General features: G+C 40.9%; 2 protein-coding genes across 6 annotated transcripts in view; both read left to right on the forward strand.

The window, feature by feature from the left end:
• The first annotated feature begins 402 nt into the window (after positions 1-402).
• LOC138331825 (peroxisomal sarcosine oxidase-like) overlaps positions 403-20,580 on the forward strand; it is a 47,381-nt gene continuing 27,203 nt past the window's right edge. Inside the window, exon 1 of one of the 5 annotated variants that reach the window (XM_069279641.1) lies at positions 403-494. The gene's annotated coding sequence lies outside the window, so the exon portion shown is untranslated. Of the gene's footprint in view, positions 495-1,820; positions 1,869-2,050; positions 2,581-14,621; positions 14,759-20,580 lie in introns of those variants that run through there. The other 4 variants (XM_069279639.1, XM_069279642.1, XM_069279637.1 and 1 more) reach the window with 4 other exon arrangements.
• On the forward strand, positions 4,980-14,442 carry LOC138330649 (uncharacterized). Its single transcript, XM_069278199.1, has 2 exons — positions 4,980-5,167; positions 12,103-14,442. Exon 2 carries the CDS (start codon positions 12,107-12,109, stop codon positions 14,315-14,317), a length of 2,211 nt encoding a protein of 736 aa, XP_069134300.1. The 5' UTR covers positions 4,980-5,167; positions 12,103-12,106; the 3' UTR covers positions 14,318-14,442.

The following is a 20,580-nucleotide window of genomic DNA, read 5'->3' on the forward strand; positions in this document are numbered from 1 at the left end:
CTAAAAATAAAATCCAATGTTTAGTCCCCTGGTTAATAAAATAGGTCAAGTTCTGTATAAAGTATTCCTGGGAAACTGAATAATAATTTTGTTTTCAGCATCAGTAAATAGGCTAGAAACAGCTGTTTTCTAGTCCTGTATTAGTTTGCATATATCATGTATATTAAAGTTTAATGGCTTCATGCATGTGTTGTATGATCTGAAGAGGGACCACGTAAATGTAAATGTTAATTCAAATCTGAATATATGTAAATAAATCTGATCACGAACAGATGACAGACAACAATAGAACTAGTTGAATCTGTCCTCGTTTGTGCTTCCATTTCATCTTTTTAAGTGAAATATGAAATAAATGGCACGTGAAATATGTACATCTGATACCGGCAACATAATATTGGATGGCTACGCAATGTACAGATGCAAATGCGTACACAAACAGCACAGCCTGTTGTCGTGATCATATTCAAGAAAGTGGCGTGTGGACTGGAATACGGGTATGTACATATTTGATACACACGTAAAATGCACATGAAACTTCTAAGGAACAGCGAATATGTACTGCTTATTACATAATACGTTGATTCACAATGCTATTGTTTTACTGTGTTACAGCTATTTAGATATTAATAAATTTTGCTATTACATCCTCTTTGGAATATAATTTCTTCGGTTTTAGTTATATAGCGAAATTTTGACCAGCGTAAATAACATAGTGAGTATGACAAGTTTGGCTATTGGGACTGGTTCATATCTACAAACACATTTACGCAATATTATCGCACGTTTTCGTTCTTTGCTTGTTATATGACCTTACCAACAAACGAAATGTGGTTGCGGCGAAAGAATATTATATATCGTTGACAGCGACAGAAATAAGTTAGTAAGAATGTGCATCCGATTAGGCCTATGAATTGAGAAGAAAAACAATATAAACATGATTTCCGTTCTATTACATCAAACTCTTATAAAAGTGTGTCTATTCAGATACAATAGGCCTAATCGGATGCGTATTCACACTACGTGATGGAATTAGTATTCCGATGTGTGTATTCTTGCGCGGCAACTTCTGCGTTTACGTAAATGTAAACGATTTCCCGGTCTGTTAAGTTTATACAGTTATAAGAGATAATGGAAATTGAAATATTTTGAATATCTACATAATCGTAATTCACACATCATTAAAAAATAAGTTCCCATGCTGTGACTTTATATGAATATCAATGCAAACATGAGCTTTCCTATTTTGTGGTAAATGTATGTATTGACTTTTATGACAAGAAATACTGTGCAAAAATTATGTCGTGTTCTTAAAAAGATATCACTTTACGCTCTCAAACATGTGACGTCACTATCAGTAACTACCCGCACATACAGAATACCACGGCCTCTGATTGGTCGATACCATTGGCTTTATTACAGCTACATTAATTGGCCAATTTCGCTCAGCGAGTTTCGGAGCGAATTCTAATGGGACATGTCCCGATGATACATTGTATGACCGTGAATTGGGTCAAGCCTCATCCGTAGAGACTTAGGGTAACACTTTAACATTCATTAATATATTAACTGCGTTCGATATTTTCATAACCTGCGGCCGTGACGTCGTCAATAACTCGCTGTCATGAATCTTGATATTCTTTCAATCGTAAAGTATGCTCCGTAATATCCTAGGTTTAAAAAGAACCAAAAGACCATTAAGTCTAACGCTGTAAGAAACTAAGTCGCTTGTCAAAATGTGTTATAACTCGTATGTCTAGGGAGTGATCCGTTGGTCAGAATAATAGCGCGTGATCATCAATTATTTAGAAAATCAATTTTTAGTTAGGATTTGCCTTCTTGTTGAACAACAAGGTTTGTTACAAAGACCGGTAAGTACATTTAGAGTCAAAGGATATAAATATTCGTCATTTTCAATATTTCCTGTAAATATTTATGGGACAATGAAGTAATTCCAGTCGTGTGGACAAAATAATTGTCAAATTTTCGAGGCGATCTGCCCCTCTATCAAAACATACAAAACGAACTCGATTACATAATAGGATACGAACAGTAATGCGGGACAAAGTGAACAAATATTTAACTATACAGCACAGTAGAGCGCAATTTACACTTCGACAAGTGAGAGCCGAAGGCCGGATCTACCAAAATGTGTCCTTGCTGTTCGACAGAACGCTAAAATATGAACAATGACTGGAAAGCGTGCCACTTGTAACGTCAAATGTGTGGCGAAATTTATATGTAGTGCTCATTGGTATAGAATGCAAATTTAGTCGCCTATCTCCTCGGTGTGTGTGCAAAGCGTCAAGTCCTAAATTTAGTCGCCTTTTGTCGGAAAGCATATGTAAAGGATCAAAAACGCGTAGAACAAAACGGGAAAATTCTGGAAGTAGGGATAATTAATTGAAAAGCAAGCGAGTGATCACTTGATGTCAATATGTATATCTAACGTTCGTTAATGCCTTTGGGATAGCGGGTCTGTAGATAGGTAATCCAGAATCTCTCTCAATCGACGCTTGGTTTATGTCCAGTTGGAACAGTGCTCGATTGCAATCACCTGCATGTCTTTCCAACTATGACTGGGTAAGTTGAAATGTTTGGCAACCGGATAGTCAGGTTTGTTCTGTTTGATAGATCTACAGTGATTGTTGACTCTGACGTTGGGTGGACCACCGGTTTCCCCAACGTATTTCATTGTGCATTTCCTACACAAAGAGGAGGTAGATGGCATTGCTGGATTTGCACGTCAGGTTCTGTCGGATGCTCTGTTGTTGATAGTCATTCAAATGTGTCTGTGGATATTGTGTATGGACATATCATGTACCGTTTATTGTTGCATATCTGGAATGATTTGCTGCTCACTACAAGGTCTTTTAATATAAGTATATATATTTTCACATTCTTGATTTCTTTATTTAATAGTCATGGCTTCATTCTCTGAGTTATAGTTATGACGTTTTTCACTCAAATAACGAATTATCTGTTGTTTACTTTGACAATTTCTTTTTCAAATATATGTTTATTTGTTTTCAAGACATTATTACATGTATGAGACCAAATTTTCAGATTTCTGTTTTTGTAAGGGTAACATAGAAAATGGCGGCTCAAGTGTTTACATGTGTGAATAGACAGTGATTTTACAAACGTTAGGCAGCAATCTTTCATGTCATAAGTAAATGGTAGTTCATTTTCGGGTTGCAGAAATCCTTAAATTTAACTGAACAATAACAAAAAAGCTAATTGGAAAGTGTACATAGTTAATCACAGTACTGCAAATACTGTTTTGCCAAAATCTTTTATGAGTTGAAGAACATTACATTTTGGCAATGATGTCAGAATTCTATCGGTTGTGAATACATATATTCGTCATAAGGCACTGCATTTAGTATTGATCTAGCTCTGCACATTAGTAAATCACAAAATATCTAATGTCTGTAGGGTACGAATTACTTATGGCTAGTACATATAGGATAATGAAGTTATTCCTACAGTGTGGACAAAACATTGTATTAAATATGTTCTTTTTAATGGTAATGCTATCATGCATCAAATGGGAATACTAGTTTTCTAGACATGAACTGCATAAAGCTGTATTTTCATTACAATTTTTGATGTGTATATCAACCAAAGAATCGATATTAAAATATGTTCTTTTTAGTGGTAATGCAATCATGCATAAAATTGGATTACCAGTGTACTAGACATGAACTGCATAAAGCTGAATTTTCATTGCAATTTTTTTATGTTTTTATCAACCAAAGCGTCGATATTAAAAGGGATGTTTAATCCACTGTCATAAAAATGTTAATTAATTTCTCAAACAAAAATTAATATATAAAAGAAGTCGAAAAGTTTCTTTTCGTCAATATCAAATGTACATGTGTACATGTATTTAGAAGAAAAAAACCTTTTAGTATATATTGTATTTTAAATTTACTATCATATACAGTATAAAAGCATTTCTCAAAAAATAGACAAAATAATTGGTCAAAAAATGTCTTTTATCAATATTAAATGTACGTAGAGAAAAAAAACGTTTTAATACGATGTTAACCTCCTTTCCTGGAACTATTCTACTAAACTAGACAATATTTTTGATACGATGTAATTGGCTTAAGTATTATATCAGTATCGCATATTTTCCTGTGAAGTATTGCAGGGAAACTATAGTGCCTATTGCGATAGCGGAAATGTAGTTGAACTATTACATTTTGTATGTCATTGAATTTTATTTTAATTCAGTTCGTCGTAAAGGGCGCAATTATATATATATAATCATATTCGATATCAACTTCACTAGCCAAGGTTTTTCAAGACTATACTCTAGGAAGAGAACATATATAGGCAATGTACCTGTTGCTCAATTCCCATTACATTTAACTATATAAAATAGTCAGATATTGTACATTTCTTACTTTATGTGATGCATTTACAAACCGTTTTTAAATCATTTTTTTTTTTCGAATCGTGTAACCATTTCTATATATATATAGAAATGGTCACTATATATCCTCATATGCAATAGAAAGGAACACTTGCATTGTAAACATTTTAAAATATATAAATCTGTTATTTTCTCTCATATGTAGGGTGTATTACTGGTTGGGTCATATAATACATTCATGCTGTATCTAATGATGAATATGGCTACTCTTCAATACAGCCTTGTGGTGTCACGGTGTCAACAAAATTACCGTTTCTTCAGTAAAATGTTCATATTCAGAAAAGAGAAAGCTTTTACTATGAACGATGCAATTCACGGGTTTTGCGTTAAAATATCAGGTACTTCTCATGCATTGTGAAATGACTTGTAGTCTCGGTTTTCTTCGAACTTTCACAATGGCGGGAGATCATACTTGTAAAATTGCAATAAAACGCCGAAGAATCAGATAAAATACTCTTTCATAGGTGGATATGAAGGATAGGGATTTTCTACCCTCGGAATCAGGAAATGTTCTGTGGTGAAACAGGCTTATGTCGGCCGGGAGCAAACCTTCGGTACTTTGTACTCGGAACACCTCGGGTGTTACTGCGCTTCCGGTTGGCACACGGCACCAACGCCAGTCGAGAGAACCACGCCAAACTAAGAAAACCTGTGTTGTGAACTGTTATTCATCTGTATTATACATTCTGTATATTCTACGCATTCCCGAAGACCATCACTAACCTGGTGAGTATACTTATTGTTAGCAATGACCATATTGTTGATACTTATGTAGTGACTCCACACGTGGTTTCACAATATTGGCGTCGTCGGCAAACTTTTCGAACGAAGCACATGTCGAGTTTGAAAAACACGTGCATGGGGTCGCCATTTTGAATTTTTGTGTCGCTGTTGATATTAGTATACTGGTCTTTGGAAAATATTTCGTTGTTTGTCACTGTTATTAGATTAATTAACGGTGATATATCTCTCGACTCATTTTCGAATAATATTATATTGTTGTTGTTATCTTTATATATTGTTCTGCAGGATTTATTCTCCATAACGTGATATTTGCATTTCGTGAGGAGCGAGCAATTTGTTTTCGTCGACTTGTGTTGTCTATTTCAGATAATTCACGAGTTGTCGTTCTTATATTGTTGTCTACTTCCTCAGGATATTTTGTTAATATTTTGACATTTGTAATTATACAGATAATTATTGCTGTTTCATATATTGTTGAACTTAAAATTATTTGGTTCAGAGTTTGTCATTTTTTGACTATTTATAGGTCTGAAACTGTTATTTTTTGTTCTTAAACTGTTGAAACGGTGGTGATTACACAATATAAACTGTTATTATAATATTAATGAACATTTCGTGTATCCATTGTATTAGTTTACATAGGGTAACACGATAATAGTACTACTGTTCATTAATATTTTGCTTTTCTGAGCATTTCGTGTGTTCTTGGTTACATTTACGCAAAGAATAACACGATAACACCTATTTGTGTACGGTACTACAATCATGACTGGAATCACGACGCGAGATAAGACGTTAGTCCGCATTAATTTTGCTACTTCAAGGGACTTAAGAGCCCTTCCAGGTGTGGGCGAGAAGACGGCTACCCAAATTATTCAGGCGAGATCCCATGGCAATATTACGCAAGATAGTCTGGGGCATATTAAGTTTGTTCGGGCTGGGGAGATAAGCCATTTGTTTGATTTCGCGCCTAACCCTTTATTCAGTTTTAATGAAGGGGATAGTGCCGAAGAAAAGGCCGATCTGAATACGTCCCTGGAATCATTTAAACAGACATTGCCAACTGGACAGGTAAGTCAGGCTGACAGTATTGCTGACACTTTAGAAGCTAATGTATCCGAGCTCATCGAGAGACGTCAGCCAGGCCCAGTCAACACTGAGGCAACAGGAGGGGCTATTGCTAAGATACCTTCACCTGGTGTAGCGACATGCACGGTACAACCGTCCCTAAATTTGCCGCCGCCGTTGCTTACCAGTCCGAGAACTATAATGTCTACGCCGGTAATTGCGACCATGAATGGCTAATGGCTACTGGTCATTTTGCGTCCCCGTCGCCAGTACATTCAAGTTCATTTTCCAGTCAACAGACCCAACCATCCCAAACATGGAGCGTATCCCCTATGTCGAACCCATATACAGGCCCTAGTAACGTGGGTGGTGTTCCTACACTGTCTATGAACGAATCTAAGGCCGGCTACCATCCCCAAGGTCAGCCAGCTTATCAGGGGTATCAACCGACCCCCTATGGGCCCAATATGAATATACATGGGGCACACGCAAACCAGTATCAAGGTCAACCACAAGGTTACCCTCAATGCCGACCACAAGGCTACCCTCAAGGTCAACCCCAGGGCTACCCTCAAGGTCAACCCCAGGGCTACCCTCAAGGTCAACCCCAAGGCTACCCTCAAGGTCAACCACAAGGCTACCCTCAAGGTCAACCCCAGGGCTACCCTCAAGGTCAACCCCAAGGCTACCCTCAAGGTCAACCCCAAGGCTATCCTCAAGGTCAACCACAAGGCTACCCTCATGGTCAACCCCACGGCTACCCCCAAGGTCACCCTCAAGGTTATCATCAAGGTCAACTACAGGACTATCGGCAAGGGCAACCCAAAGGTCATCCTCAAGGTCAACCCCAGAGGTATCAACCAGGACAGCCACATGATTATCCTCAAGGTAACCCCCAGGGATACCAGCAGCCAGATTATTATCAGGGTCAACTTCAAGGGCAAGCACGCCAAGGGGTACAACCACAAGGTCAACCCAATGGGCATCCCCAAGGCCAACCCAGAGGTCAACATCAAGCTGTGCGAGGCCGACAGTACCCTGATAGGCAAACTGTTGCTCTTCCTAAGGGCGTGAAATTCGATGGGAAGGACAGTTGGATGGGTTTCAAACACAAGTTTATCCGTTTCGCTGAAGTTAACAATTGGACATTGAATGAGATGAGGGACAACCTATGTTGGAGTCTGGAAGGAAAGGCTAGCGATTTCTATGCCTCCACCATCCAACGTCATGATGGCATAGGTTTTAACGACCTCTTAGAAAAACTTGAGAAGCGTTTCGGTGGGTTAATAATGCCCGATACGGCTCAAGATCAGTTGTCAACTTCAAGCCAGAAAGTAGGCGAAACCATTGAGGACTGGGCGGACAGGGTGATGCAGTTAGCATTACGTGCGTACCCTGATTTGCCCGAGCATTTCATGCAGCGACAGGCCATGAAACGCATTTGTCACGGTTGTTCCGACAAGGACGCGGGACAATATGTCGCGAATTTGAACCTCGAATCGGTGGAGTTGGTGATTGATAAAATTAAAAGTTACAAGTTCAATCACCAGACCATATTGACAGAGCTTCAAAACGCGATGTACGCGAGGTTTTGGCGTCACGTGACGCCGAGTCCGGTAGCGACACCGAGCTGGACACACCGCTCGTGCGTCAGAGCCGCAAACAGGCTTCTTCAGGGACCACCGAGGCGAATGTCAACAAGAGGATTGATGGTATTGACGACAAAATTGAACGGAGGCAGTCAGACATACAGTCAATACTCCGGACCTTAGAGTCCCTGAAATCCGGGTCCAGGACGAGCTACGACAGGTCAAGGTCACCATCACCAAATAATGGAAGGTGTTTTTCCTGTAACGGTTTTGGACACATGGCCCGCGACTGTCCGAAGAGAAAGGCAGATAATCGTGCTGCAGCCCCCAGTGCTAAGCATGTGTCCTTCTCGGAAGATTTAAACGCGGAGGGATCAGCCTAGAGGGCCAGAGCCTGATCCAAGTTGAAGATGGCCTACGTTCAGCTAAGAGACCTTTGGTTATCCGACAGCTCAAGTCTCCATCGATGATCACTGTACCAGTATCAGTCCATGGTAAACGAATCAATGCTATCATTAATACAGCGTCTGAAGTGACGCTGATCTCTGACAAGTTATATAACTCGTTTCAGAGTCCACCAAGTGTCTTTGAAGAATTTACTTTGCGAGGTGCTGGTAGAGAGATGGAGATGAAAGGGTATCTAATAGATCTAACATCTATTGATCTTGATGGCTTGAAGTTTAAAGAAAAACTGTATGTCGCGCCCATTGAGGACAAAATGCTCATAGGTTTGGACTTCATGACCACATTTCAAGCTACCGTGGATATGAAGGGTAATACCTTTTGTATTCAGGACAGAAAAATACCTTTCCAGACGATGACTGAGGCCTCCAACAGTGCTGTCTCTGCAGTGAGGATCAGAACAGCTCGACGCGTTACTGTGCCGGCGAACTCTGTTCTTCGGTTACAGTGTGTAGCAGAACAACCTCTGGAGGATAAAGCTTACTACATCCAGCCAGATGTGAAGACCATGCTGGCATGTCGTGTCTGTTTCAATGGTACACAGAATCCGACGATGTCGTTTATCAACCTGTCAGACCGGAAAGTAACCTGTTCCGTAACCAGCGGGTTGGTATGGCACATGAAGTAGACGAAATACTTCCAGAGGATCACAAAGGATTGGATACTGACGCCGATTTCCGTACGTACAATATCTCCAAATCTGAAGCTGCGGAGGTTCCCGATTATCTTAAAGATTTATTTGAGAGATCAACATCAGGACTGGAGGAAAAACAACGGTTACAATTGAAGCGCTTGCTTAATGAGTATGCCGACGTGTTTTCCTCATCTGAGTTTGATATTGGGAGTTTTCGGGCAATAGAGCACGCTATTGACACGGGCGATGCGCGTCCAATCAAACAGCGGTTCAGAAGAACACCTAGCTGTTTTGTTGGGGAGGAAGTAAGCACTTGGAGAAGATGTTGAAAGCTGATGTCATTGAACCTTCAATGTCAGAGTGGGCGTCGTCTCCAGTGTTGGTACGGAAACGTGATGGAAGCGTGAGATGGTGCATTGACTACAGGGCTTTAAATAATGTGACGAGGAAGGATGTATTCCCTTTACCGTTGGTGGAAGAATGTATCGACACCTTGTCCGGAAACATGTGGTTTTCAAAACTGGACGCCACATGGGGCTATTGGCAAATAAAGGTCAAGGACGAGAATAGATGCAAAACAGCGTTCACCACCAAGTACGGCCTATACCACTTCAAACGGATGCCCTTTGGTCTGACCAATGCACCAAGCACGTTTTCAAGAGTCATGAGTTTGGTACTGAGAGGACTACATTGGAACATTGTGTTAGCATTCCTGGATGATGTTCTCGTACTCGGCGATGATTTTGAGGGCCACCTGGACAACTTAGCCCAGGTGTTCCAGCGATTTCGAGAGTACGGTATCAAGCTCAAGGCAAAGAAATGCGACCTGTTCCAGACAGAAGTGGAGTATCTCGGCAGAGTTGTTGGGCGTAACGGTCTAGAGTTGAGCAAAGGGTCTATCGAGACAATGCGCAATTGGCAGCCCCCTAAATGTACCAAAGATGTAGAACGTTTTTGTGGGTTTGCCAACTACCACAGAAATTTCATCAAGGACTTTGCTGAATTGTCCGTGCCGCTTTACGCTCTGACGGGAAAGAATAAGTTTGACTGGGGACATGAACAACAGGATGCCTTTGAGAAGCTGAAAACGGCTCTATGTAGCGCTCCTGTTTTGAGTATCCCCACCCCAGAGGGCAAATTTATTCTGGACACCGACGCATCAGACTTCGCGATTGGCGCTGAATTGCTGCAGATACAAGACGGTGAGGAAAGGTGTATTTCTTATTGCAGTTTCTCGCTAACTCCTGAACAACGCAGACATTGCACCACCAGGAAGGAGTTACTAGCGGTGATAAGATTTACGCGCCATTTTCGTCATTATCTTCTGGGTCTGCATTTCAACGTACGAACAGACCATAGCAGTCTCCAATGGCTGATGAATTTTAAGAATCCAAACGGCCAGCTAGCTCGGTGGCTAGAGGAACTCAGCCAGTATTGGATGGAGATTAGTCATCGGCCAGGAGGAAAGCATGTGAACGCCGACGCTCTTTCGCGTCTGTCCCAAGACGAAGATTGTCTGGAATATCGGCACAATGTATTGCCAGAGCAATTGCCGTGTGGTGGCTGTAACTATTGCACCAAGAAACATCAGGAATGGAGTCGTTTCATTGACTCTGTGGATGATGCAGTACCACTAGCACAGCCATCACCAGCGATCAGAACAGTTACCCATGGTGATAACCCATCCCCCTGGATTAATGGCTACTCATGGCAGGACATTATCACAGCCCAGAAGGGAGACTCAGAGCTAAACATTTTGTGTGCTTGGCTGAAAACCAGAGAAACTCCAACTGAGGAAACCCTAATGCTGAGTAGCCAGGAAGTAAAGCATTATTGGATCAATAAGGAATTATTTAACTTAGATGACGATGGTGTTTTATGGAGACGGGATCCACAACATCTCACTAAGAAAGTGATAGTCGCTCCAACTAGCATGAGACAGGAAATACTGGCTTTGTCTCATGATCTACCTTCAGCGGGCCATCAGGGTCAGGAACGAACTATTGGGAGGTGTAAGGCCCGGTTTTATTGGTACAATATGTCACGTGATATACGTAATTATGTGGCCTCGTGCGCAACTTGTAACAGGAATAAAAAACCTAACCGGCGAGCGCGAGCGAGGTTTACATCATATCATGCTAGCGCGCCCATGGAACGAGTACATCTCGATTTCATGGGGCCGTTCCCAGCCACGATTAATAAAACAACACGTGCATCCTGATGATCGGATTTGGAATCCCGTTACAGATCTTTACGGATAGAGGAACTAACTTCGAGAGCAACTTGTTCGCCGAGCTGTGTAAGGCGCTTAAAATACACAAAGCTCGGACCACGCCGTTCAGACCATCCGGCAACGGTCAAGTGGAACGGTTTAACCGGACAGTTATGGACGCAGTGCGATGCTTTACCAGTCGGTCAGCTAGTAAATGGGATGAGTATCTACCGCTCCTCGCTGGAGCCATGAGGTCGGCTGTAAATCGTAGCACTGGGTTCACACCTAACATGTTAATGTTGGGGAGGGAGGTTAATACCCCTGTCGAGCTCGTGTTTCCAGGTCCTCATCCTGATGAGTCTGAGGATTACGAACCGTATGTGGCCAGTTTAGTCACGGAAATACAAGCCGCCCATAAGCTTGCTCAGAGCCACCTGGCTACCAGCCAAGCAAGGAGTAAGCGAGATTATGACCTAAAAACCTTCGTAAGGTCATACTCAATTGGCGATGCTGTATACGTGTTAGACTCAGCCACGGTTAAGGGTGTTTGTAGCAAACTCTCTCCAACCTGGAAGGGACCGGCATTAATCGTGCGGAAACTCACCGATTACGTATACGAGATAATGCTCAGGAAAAAACTCGTGACAATCAATTACGATCGCATCAAGCCTTGTCGAGACAGGGATTTACCAGCTTGGTTACAGAAACAACGCCAGTTACGCAGCCAAAACAACACTAGGGGTCAACCGCTATCTATTATCACGAACGAAAGTTTGTATTGCGTTTGTCGTGGCCCCGATGTCGGCGAGCTCATGATACAATGCGCAGAGTGCAGAGAATGGTATCATGGGTCCTGCGTAAATGTAACCAAGGAACAGGCAAAGCTCATCGATGTGTACCTGTGTCCTGAGTGTTTTTCATAGTAGTAACCGGTGCTACTTTCTACTTGCAGGAAAATGTCGGACAGCCCAAGCAAGCGTGGTTGGAAGGTTGCCTCCAAGCCGAAGCGCTCAGGCAGGAAGGCAGCTCCGCCCGCTCCAAGAAAGACCATCGCCGCCCTCCGGACCAAGGATGAGACCAGTCTCCAATGCATCCGGAGAGTAAGCCAGGCCGGGACGTTGCTGGAGCCAATGGCGTTCTACACTGCCATCTTGACTCTAGCCTTCGATGAGAAAGAGGAAGTTCTGGGGCTACAGTCTACCCTGGCCTATCAACAAAGAGACAAGAGGTGGATCCGTGAGATGAGGTTGAACTGTCGGTGCGATTTTCCCGACCACTGGATCGACCAGCACCTGCCCTCAACAGATGGAAGCCGCTTGTCACGCCCCAAACGCCAGGAGGTAACGTCGACCTGGACCCCGGCAACAGGAATGTGTAAGGACGTCCGTCTCCAAACAGACCCGTCGTTGTCGGTGGTTCGGGCTGACGCCATGGACGGTAGCCAGAAACCAGAAGAGACCGGTAGCGCTGATGACGACCTGGACCTCACAGTAGATGTCCCCGCACATCTAGAGGAGCCCATGGACTTCACGTCGTCAGTGTCGCCCTGTCATCCGCACCACGAGAGTGGTGTGGCCGTTGATGAAGTCAAGAAGCGGACTGCACCCAAAGCCCCTGAGGACCAGCCACCTCCAAAGGTACGGAGACCTATTAGCCCAGTCCGGCCGCCAGTAGCCACGTCAGCATCGGACCAGCAGGCCAAGACCGTGCCACCGTACTGTCCCTTGTCCAGATGCCAGTCGCGGGATAGACGGATCAAGCGACATGCAGTCTCCAAGCACCTGCCTGCCGTGTTCGCTGACGTCGGTTCTAACATCCCTGGCCAGATTGAAGCACTGAGGTGGTTGGTGCGAAGAGTATATGGAAGAAAGACAACCCTGCAGACGGTCGTAGACAAGGTCAACCAGTCTGGCCGGATCCCTGAAGGAAGCTTTTTGGAGCCGTGCCATCAAGACGTTTACGGACAAGCCTGCAGGGTACTGGAACTGAACGCACCGAGGGAGTTTTCGCTACACCCTGTCAACTCTCCTGCTGTCCTCTTATTCTGGAGGTGTTTGATGACCATCCTAGACTCGTGCTCTAGGTCACTGAGACGTGATTTTTATCACTACAGGGTGGCCAGACCAACAGTGGAATTGCCAGACAAGGACGGTAGGGAGGAGTCACGTGTTGTGGAGGAGTTGCGTGTGGCCGAGGTCAGCGCTACGGTGCAGGGACCAGAGCAGTCAGAAGAAATCGAGGAGGAGGAGTTCACAGGTCTGGAGGAATTCGTCGTGGTGGATGAAGCAAGCTCGGACGACGAAGAGCCACAAAGCCGCACAGAGCAAGGCAAGCTCGAAGTCTATGACAGCCATTTCCATCTCGACCGGACCAGTCGCCAGATCTGGGGAAAATCTAGCGGTCATACTGTTGAGGAGTTGCTGAGCTACAGTTTCTCCAGCAGTGTGATCGAACAGCCTTCGGTACCAGCAGCCGTTGTTGGAGGGGTCATCATCTATAGCGAGCCCAACAACTATCCACCTGTGGACTTCACGCTGGAGGGCCCATGGAAGGTAGCAGTGGGGGTGCATCCAAAACACTGCGAGACCCTCACTGTGGACCAGAAGCTGCACCTCCAACGACTGTTGCAGCATCCGAAGGTTGTGGCTCTTGGAGAGTTCGGCCTGGACAGAACCATCCCCATTGCCAAGTGCAGGCGCCAGACGGAGGTCTTTGCCAAGCTACTGAAGATGGCAAGACCAACCCAGCCAATCGTGCTCCACTTGAGAGGAGTGAAGGGGGACGTTCACGGGACGGACATCTACAGGGCAGCATTGACCATGGTGGAGGACGTGTGCTCCAAGGAACAGCTCATCCATCTCCACTGCTTCATGGGGGAGGCGGATGTGGTGCGTGCGTGGCTCCGTAGGTTTCCTAACACCTATTTTGGGGTCACTGCCGCTGTTCACAGCTTTGACAGGATGCAGTTGGAGGCCTTGGAAGCGATTCCGCGAGACCGGCTGCTGCTAGAGACAGATTCTCCCTACTTTCCACTGAGGAAAGCCAAGGTGAGCACCCCTGCTTATCTCGGGGACACCGCGTCTTTAGTAGCATCCCAGCTCGACTCACTCACCAAGGACATCGCGGAGCACACCACTCGGAATGCTGTTGCCTTGTATGGGCTGTAGGGACTTTGGTCCCTATAGTTCCTCACTATCCCCTAGCAGAGGGCTACAGGCTGTAGGGAGGACCTCCCTATAGTCTCTAATTGGACTCCCAAGTCTCATGCCGTTATTTTTACGCGCGGAGACTTTATGTAAATACTTGTAAATACGTTGGACTCATCTGGACCATCGTGAGCCAGGAGACCCACCAATCGTCGCACAGCACAGGGAGGACTCTAAAACGGGGAGGAGTGTGGTGAAACAGGCTTATGTCGGCCGGGAGCAAACCTTCGGTACTTTGTTCTCGGAACACCTCGGGTGTTACTGCGCTTCCGGTTGGCACACGGCACCAACGCCAGTCGAGAGAACCACGCCAAACTAAGAAGACCTGTGTTGTGAACTGTTATTCATCTGTATTATACATTCTATATATTCTACGTATTCCCGAAGACCATCACTAACCTGGTGAGTATACTTATTGTTAGCAGTGACCATATTGTTGATACTTATGTAGTGACTCCACACGTGGTTTCACAATAGCTCTCAAGTCGTAGGCAAGACTCGGGTTTTACATTTTGTGACCTCGGATAGAATATCCATATTCTTAATATCCACTTGTGAAAGATTCTTAGAATATTTCATAAATGAATTGAAGAAAAGTTATGATAAATTAAGGTCCCTTCTGATGCAATTGTCATGGACTAAAAAACTCTGATTATGGTGACGGAGCTACAGCATGATACATATGTGGTAATGATCAATTGATTAGCATTACTCAAATTTCACAGGATTGTATCAGGTATGTTTTTAGAAACAGATGTTCATAGTGTCATAAATGAGTCCTGGAAATGTGGAACAACTGTACATTGCAATAGTGCAGTCATTTATTGAACGGTTTTAGGTAAGCTTTTAGATTAATACTAAATATTTATCAACGATATATTCATGGAAAGAAACGCTTAATTTCAATATTGTCATAATTTCATAGTCTATAAAAGTACTAGGTTTTGCTTCTGCTTAGCGCTCAGTATTATGGATAACTGGTTTTTCCGGAGTCGTATAATGTGACCGTATGGTGAGTGTTTTATCGATGTCTTCTGTGGCAAGTTCTATAATAATTAACTTACATTATATATAATAATAATAATAAAGGTACTGTTCAAGATATCTTCATAATTCCAACTGTTCTGAAATCAGAATGACGTTGTAAGTGTTCCAGCAAAAGTAATATAGTGTAACTTACTTACTTTTGCAAAAAAAAAAACAACATTTTTTTTGTGTCTCTGTTCCCCCGATGCAAATATTCATTGTTGCCATTCTTGGAAGGTCTTTATCACTACTGTGTTTATTTTAGAGTCTATTTACTCAAAATATCCTGCAATTGCATTCCATTCATTTTTTTCTATAGTGCTTAAATTATAAAAAAATGGTTGAATATCAAATGCCTTTTCAAAAACAACATTACAAATTTAATGTGAAATAAAATTCACATTCACATAAATAATGTATTTTAGATTCTAAACAGTTTGAGGTGCAATATTTACAAGTTCTATTTTCTAATTGAGTAACTTGACGGTTATAAAGCTTTCCATAATTACAAGATTCATTGACGTGTCTCATGATCCATTGAATGACTTTCCAATATATATATGTGTTAATCTTGATAGGTCTTATAATCAGAATTTTATGCCATTATCTAAAATACAATTTAACCTAGTCCTTTTCAATGTAAAATACTGAGTTAACAATATGCTGTACAAATGATAAGTGTCTGTTCCCCGACTTCACATACTCTCGACATGTGATTTCAGATAGGACCATCTAGCTTGTATTTGGCAACATTCGACCCATCTACTACAGGCCCACATATATACACACATGCAATGTATACTGCATTTAAAACAGATGTGTGCTTTAGGTTATCTATAGCTAAAACTGCAGCCTCGACACATAGCGGTTAACCGAAGCATGCTTTTTATTTAAATATCTATTCAGTCTAAGGTGCCCTACACACTGCGACTTTGTGGAGCGTAACGTGATGTAGGCCTTGAATAACGATAATGAGGTAACCCAACAGTCTTTACAATATTTTCCATAAGGCCAAAAAATGTCTGTTTAGGGATACATAGGCCAAAAAAAAAGGTCCATAGGTCGGGAGGATTTGTTTGTGTCTTTAACTCTAGAAGAGCTCTTACAAGAGCATTACTACATGTATATGTTTTTTTTTTCAAGTACACTTGCTGTAGTCAACATCACTTCATTGTCTCATATCTAATGTTTAGCAATAGATAGTGTTTATTGATAACTGACTAGTGAAAGACTAGGATCATAATTCAATAGATTCACGTAACTGGTGGATGTTTTTTCTCCGTGTACTCCGGTTTTCCTCCTCCATTTAACCTGACACGTCCTTATATGACCATTAGGTGATCATGATTCAACTGAATCTATGTAGCTTAGTATAACTACTTTATTTTTACATAAATACACGAAGTTATATTGTGTAGCAGGTTTTAATTGTGCATAGTGATACGATCGCCTTCTAGCATCGCGCTACAGGGATTTTTGCCTTTAGCTCAGTCGGTAGAGCGGCGGACCAGTAAATAAGTCCGGGGTCGTGGGTTCGAGTCCGGCTGGCGGCGCACTACTCTCGCCTTGTTACATATTGTATGTAATACATCTCCAGACGACCCACGTCTACTGCATATACATTGTAGGATAAATCAATATAACATCTATAGATATGAATATGAAATAGTTATACTGACGTCATCAACCGATAGGGATGACCTCCAAACACAATTCAAATGTACAGCAAATTTAGAGATCAGTATTTAGTGTTATTTAAGATGTTCAAACTTGAAAATAAATCATTACAAAATAAACATTGAAATGATTTTAATTGAACTTTTTCATAGCCTTACAGAAATGTACGTCGAATATACTGACGTTATACACGAAGAACGTTTTCGTGGGACAGTTATTGACCAAACCACACTAAACATATTGGCTAATAACGTTATGAATTATTCTCAATATATGTTGGGCTTAAAAAGTAATCGATTTATTCACACGTCGTTTTGTGGATTTAAGCTTTAGTGTTCCTTGTGTAAAAGATCTTTGATTAAATGTTTTGTGGCAATATTTTGTTGGTAATACAAAAATCTGTCAAGGCTGTAAAGCAATGATACATAACACAAACACTGAGAATGTATCTCTTATACCATCCACTTTTACACTGTTATTGTAAGTTTGAATAAGATTACACGGTGGGCTGTATACCAATCTATACTCAATGGTCAGTGATAACATACAGTAAAACCTACTACAAAGGACATATGCCTACTAAGGATTACTGTATACAAAGGACACTTGTCTACATATGATACATGTTTATAAAGGGCTCCTGTCTATAAAGAACACATGTTTATAAAGGACACATGTCTATAAAGGACACCTGTCTATAACAGACACATGTTTATAAAGGATATATGATTATACAGGACACTTGTCTATAAAAGATACATGTTTCCTAAAAGGACTCCTGTCTATAAAGGACACATGGTTATAAAGTACACTTGTATGTAAAGGACACATGCTTATAAAGGACTTCTGTCTATAAAGGACACATGTTTATATAGGACACATGTCTACAAAAGATACATGTTTATAAAGGACTCATGTCTATAAAGGATGTGTGTTTATAAAGGACACATGCCTATAAAGGATATATGTTTATAAAGAACATATAATTATAAAGGACTCATGTTGATAAAGGACACATGTTTACAAAGGACTTATATTTATAAAGGACACATGTCTATAAAGGACACATGTTTATAAATGACACATGTTTATAAAGTAAACCTATTTATAAAGGACACATGTCTATAAAGGACACATGTTTATAAAGTACATCTATCTTTAAAGGACACATGTTTATACAGGACTCCTGTCTATAAAGGACACGTTTATAAATGACACCTGTCTATATAGGACACATGTTTATAAAGAACATTTGTCTATCAAGGACACATGTTTATACAGGACACCTTTCTACAAACGTCATTTGTATACAAAATACACCTGTATATAAAGTACATCTGTATATAAAGGTCACCTTTCTACAAAGGACTCCTGTCTATAAAGGACACGTGTTTACAACGGACACCTGTCTAAATAGGAAACATGTCTATAATGCACACGTGTCAATAATTGACACCTTTCTACATGTATTAAGGTTTGTACAGGACAGGATGTCTTTTAAAGACTGTACATGGAATGCAAGACTGTTTTTGCAATCATACAATGGTATTTAATTTGGTTCACAGTAAATCGTTAAGGTTACATGTGCCATAAATGGGCCATAACTTTGAAATGCTATTTTCTCTTCATCTGTCTATTGAAAACCGTAAGGTTTGATGCATTAAGCTGTGAAAACCATTCAAATGCCTAAAGACGCATTATAAACATTAGTTACAACACAAAAATTATATAAAAGACCATTTTTATGTATGTTTAGAGGGAAACATACCACCAGAAACTACTTTTCAATTACTAACACTGTAAAAATTGACCACAATTTGGCTTGATTTTCTGATCGTATGTACTTATTTCTCTTCACTATAGACGTAATTTAAATGATTTTTGGCAGTGCTGTCAAAAACTATTTTGAGCTCTTATTTGTATTTATAAAATTAATACAAGTACCTTTGCATTTTAAGTACTGTAATTCTCAAAATGTTTTAAAAAATTCACGATGAATAGAATATTAAAAGCTCTTCTTGACTTGTGAGTATGACAATAACGACAAATATAATTTTAATGTTGTAAGTCAGTATTGCATTTATTGCAGAAATATTTGACAATTATTTCTTTGCGGGGTGTTCTAGTTCAAATATTGCTGTTGTACATAGTTAAACACGTGTTCACACACAAGCCAAGTTACGTTTGTCTAATACATTACCTCCAGCTGTCCAAAAATATGTAGTAATAGGAACTTATTGGAATGTAACGTATGGTACACCTTGCTAGCATTCAGTAGATGCATGTCAGATATAATTAAAACTTCGCATCTTTATTTAAGATTATAATTCCCAATCCAGGTGTAACATACCTTATGTTCAACAGGTGTGGTTTATACACTACAAGGTTATTAATATGTATCATAACTACTCCGGATACACAGGTGCAAATTTTGAAAGTTGATATGTAATTAGTCTTTGTGTTTGTTTGTTCATAGGTCTGGTAGCTGCTGCAAACTAGATATTAATAATAAAGTAAAGTGAAGCTGTTGATGTCATCGCTGTATGTTATACATTTTAAGCTGGTGTAATATACATGGGATGATCAATTTAACGGGAGATGGTATTAGGCCGGGATCTAGGGGGGGTCTACGTGCGGGGGGGGGGGACGTGCACCCCCCCCCCCCCCCCCCCCCACAACTTAACGAACCAATGTTTTTCTGAAGCCTTATGACCCACTGATAACGAAATCGAGAGGTAACATTGTATAAACTGGGATGAACTTCCGGTTATGACGTCATCAAGATGGCCGCCATATCGAATTTCACTAAAGATTGAAAAATAGTCATAACATTGACATTTTTCAACCGAAGAAGACAAATGAGGCATCAAAATGACCACAATAGAACAACAATTACATATCAGGACCATATAATCCAATATATGTAGTTATTTCTACGCAGGAAATGAAAAAATTGGATTTTAAGCTCAAAAATGGTAATTTTTTAGCAAATTTTTCATATTTGGCTTGACGCAGCAAAAATGTTTGCCAACAGCAAACTATTATTTCTAATCAGTTATTTGACCTCTTATCAATCAGTAAAAACAACATCAACAAAAAAACATTGTTAACATTGTATAAGCTCCGGTTATGACGTCATCAAGATGGCCGCCATCTCGAATTTCACTAAAGATTGAAAAATAGTCATAACATTAACATTTTTCAACCGAAGTAGACAAATGAGGTATCAAAATGATCATAATAGAACATCAAATTCATATCGGGACCACATAATTCAATATATGTAGTGATTTCTAGGTAGGAAATGAAAAAATCGGATTTTAAGTTCAAAAATGATAATTTTTAGCAAATTTTTCATATTTGGCTTGACGCAGCAAAAATGTTTACCAACAGCAAACTATTATTCGTAAACAGTTATTTGACCTCTAATCACTCAGTAAAACAATAAAATATATAGAGATACAAAACAGAATTATTGTTATACCATCATTAAGTTTACAAAACATCACTGGGTGCGTATA

Source organism: Argopecten irradians, chromosome 9 (assembly GCF_041381155.1).
Source record: "Argopecten irradians isolate NY chromosome 9, Ai_NY, whole genome shotgun sequence".
NCBI lineage: Eukaryota > Metazoa > Mollusca > Bivalvia > Pectinida > Pectinidae > Argopecten > Argopecten irradians.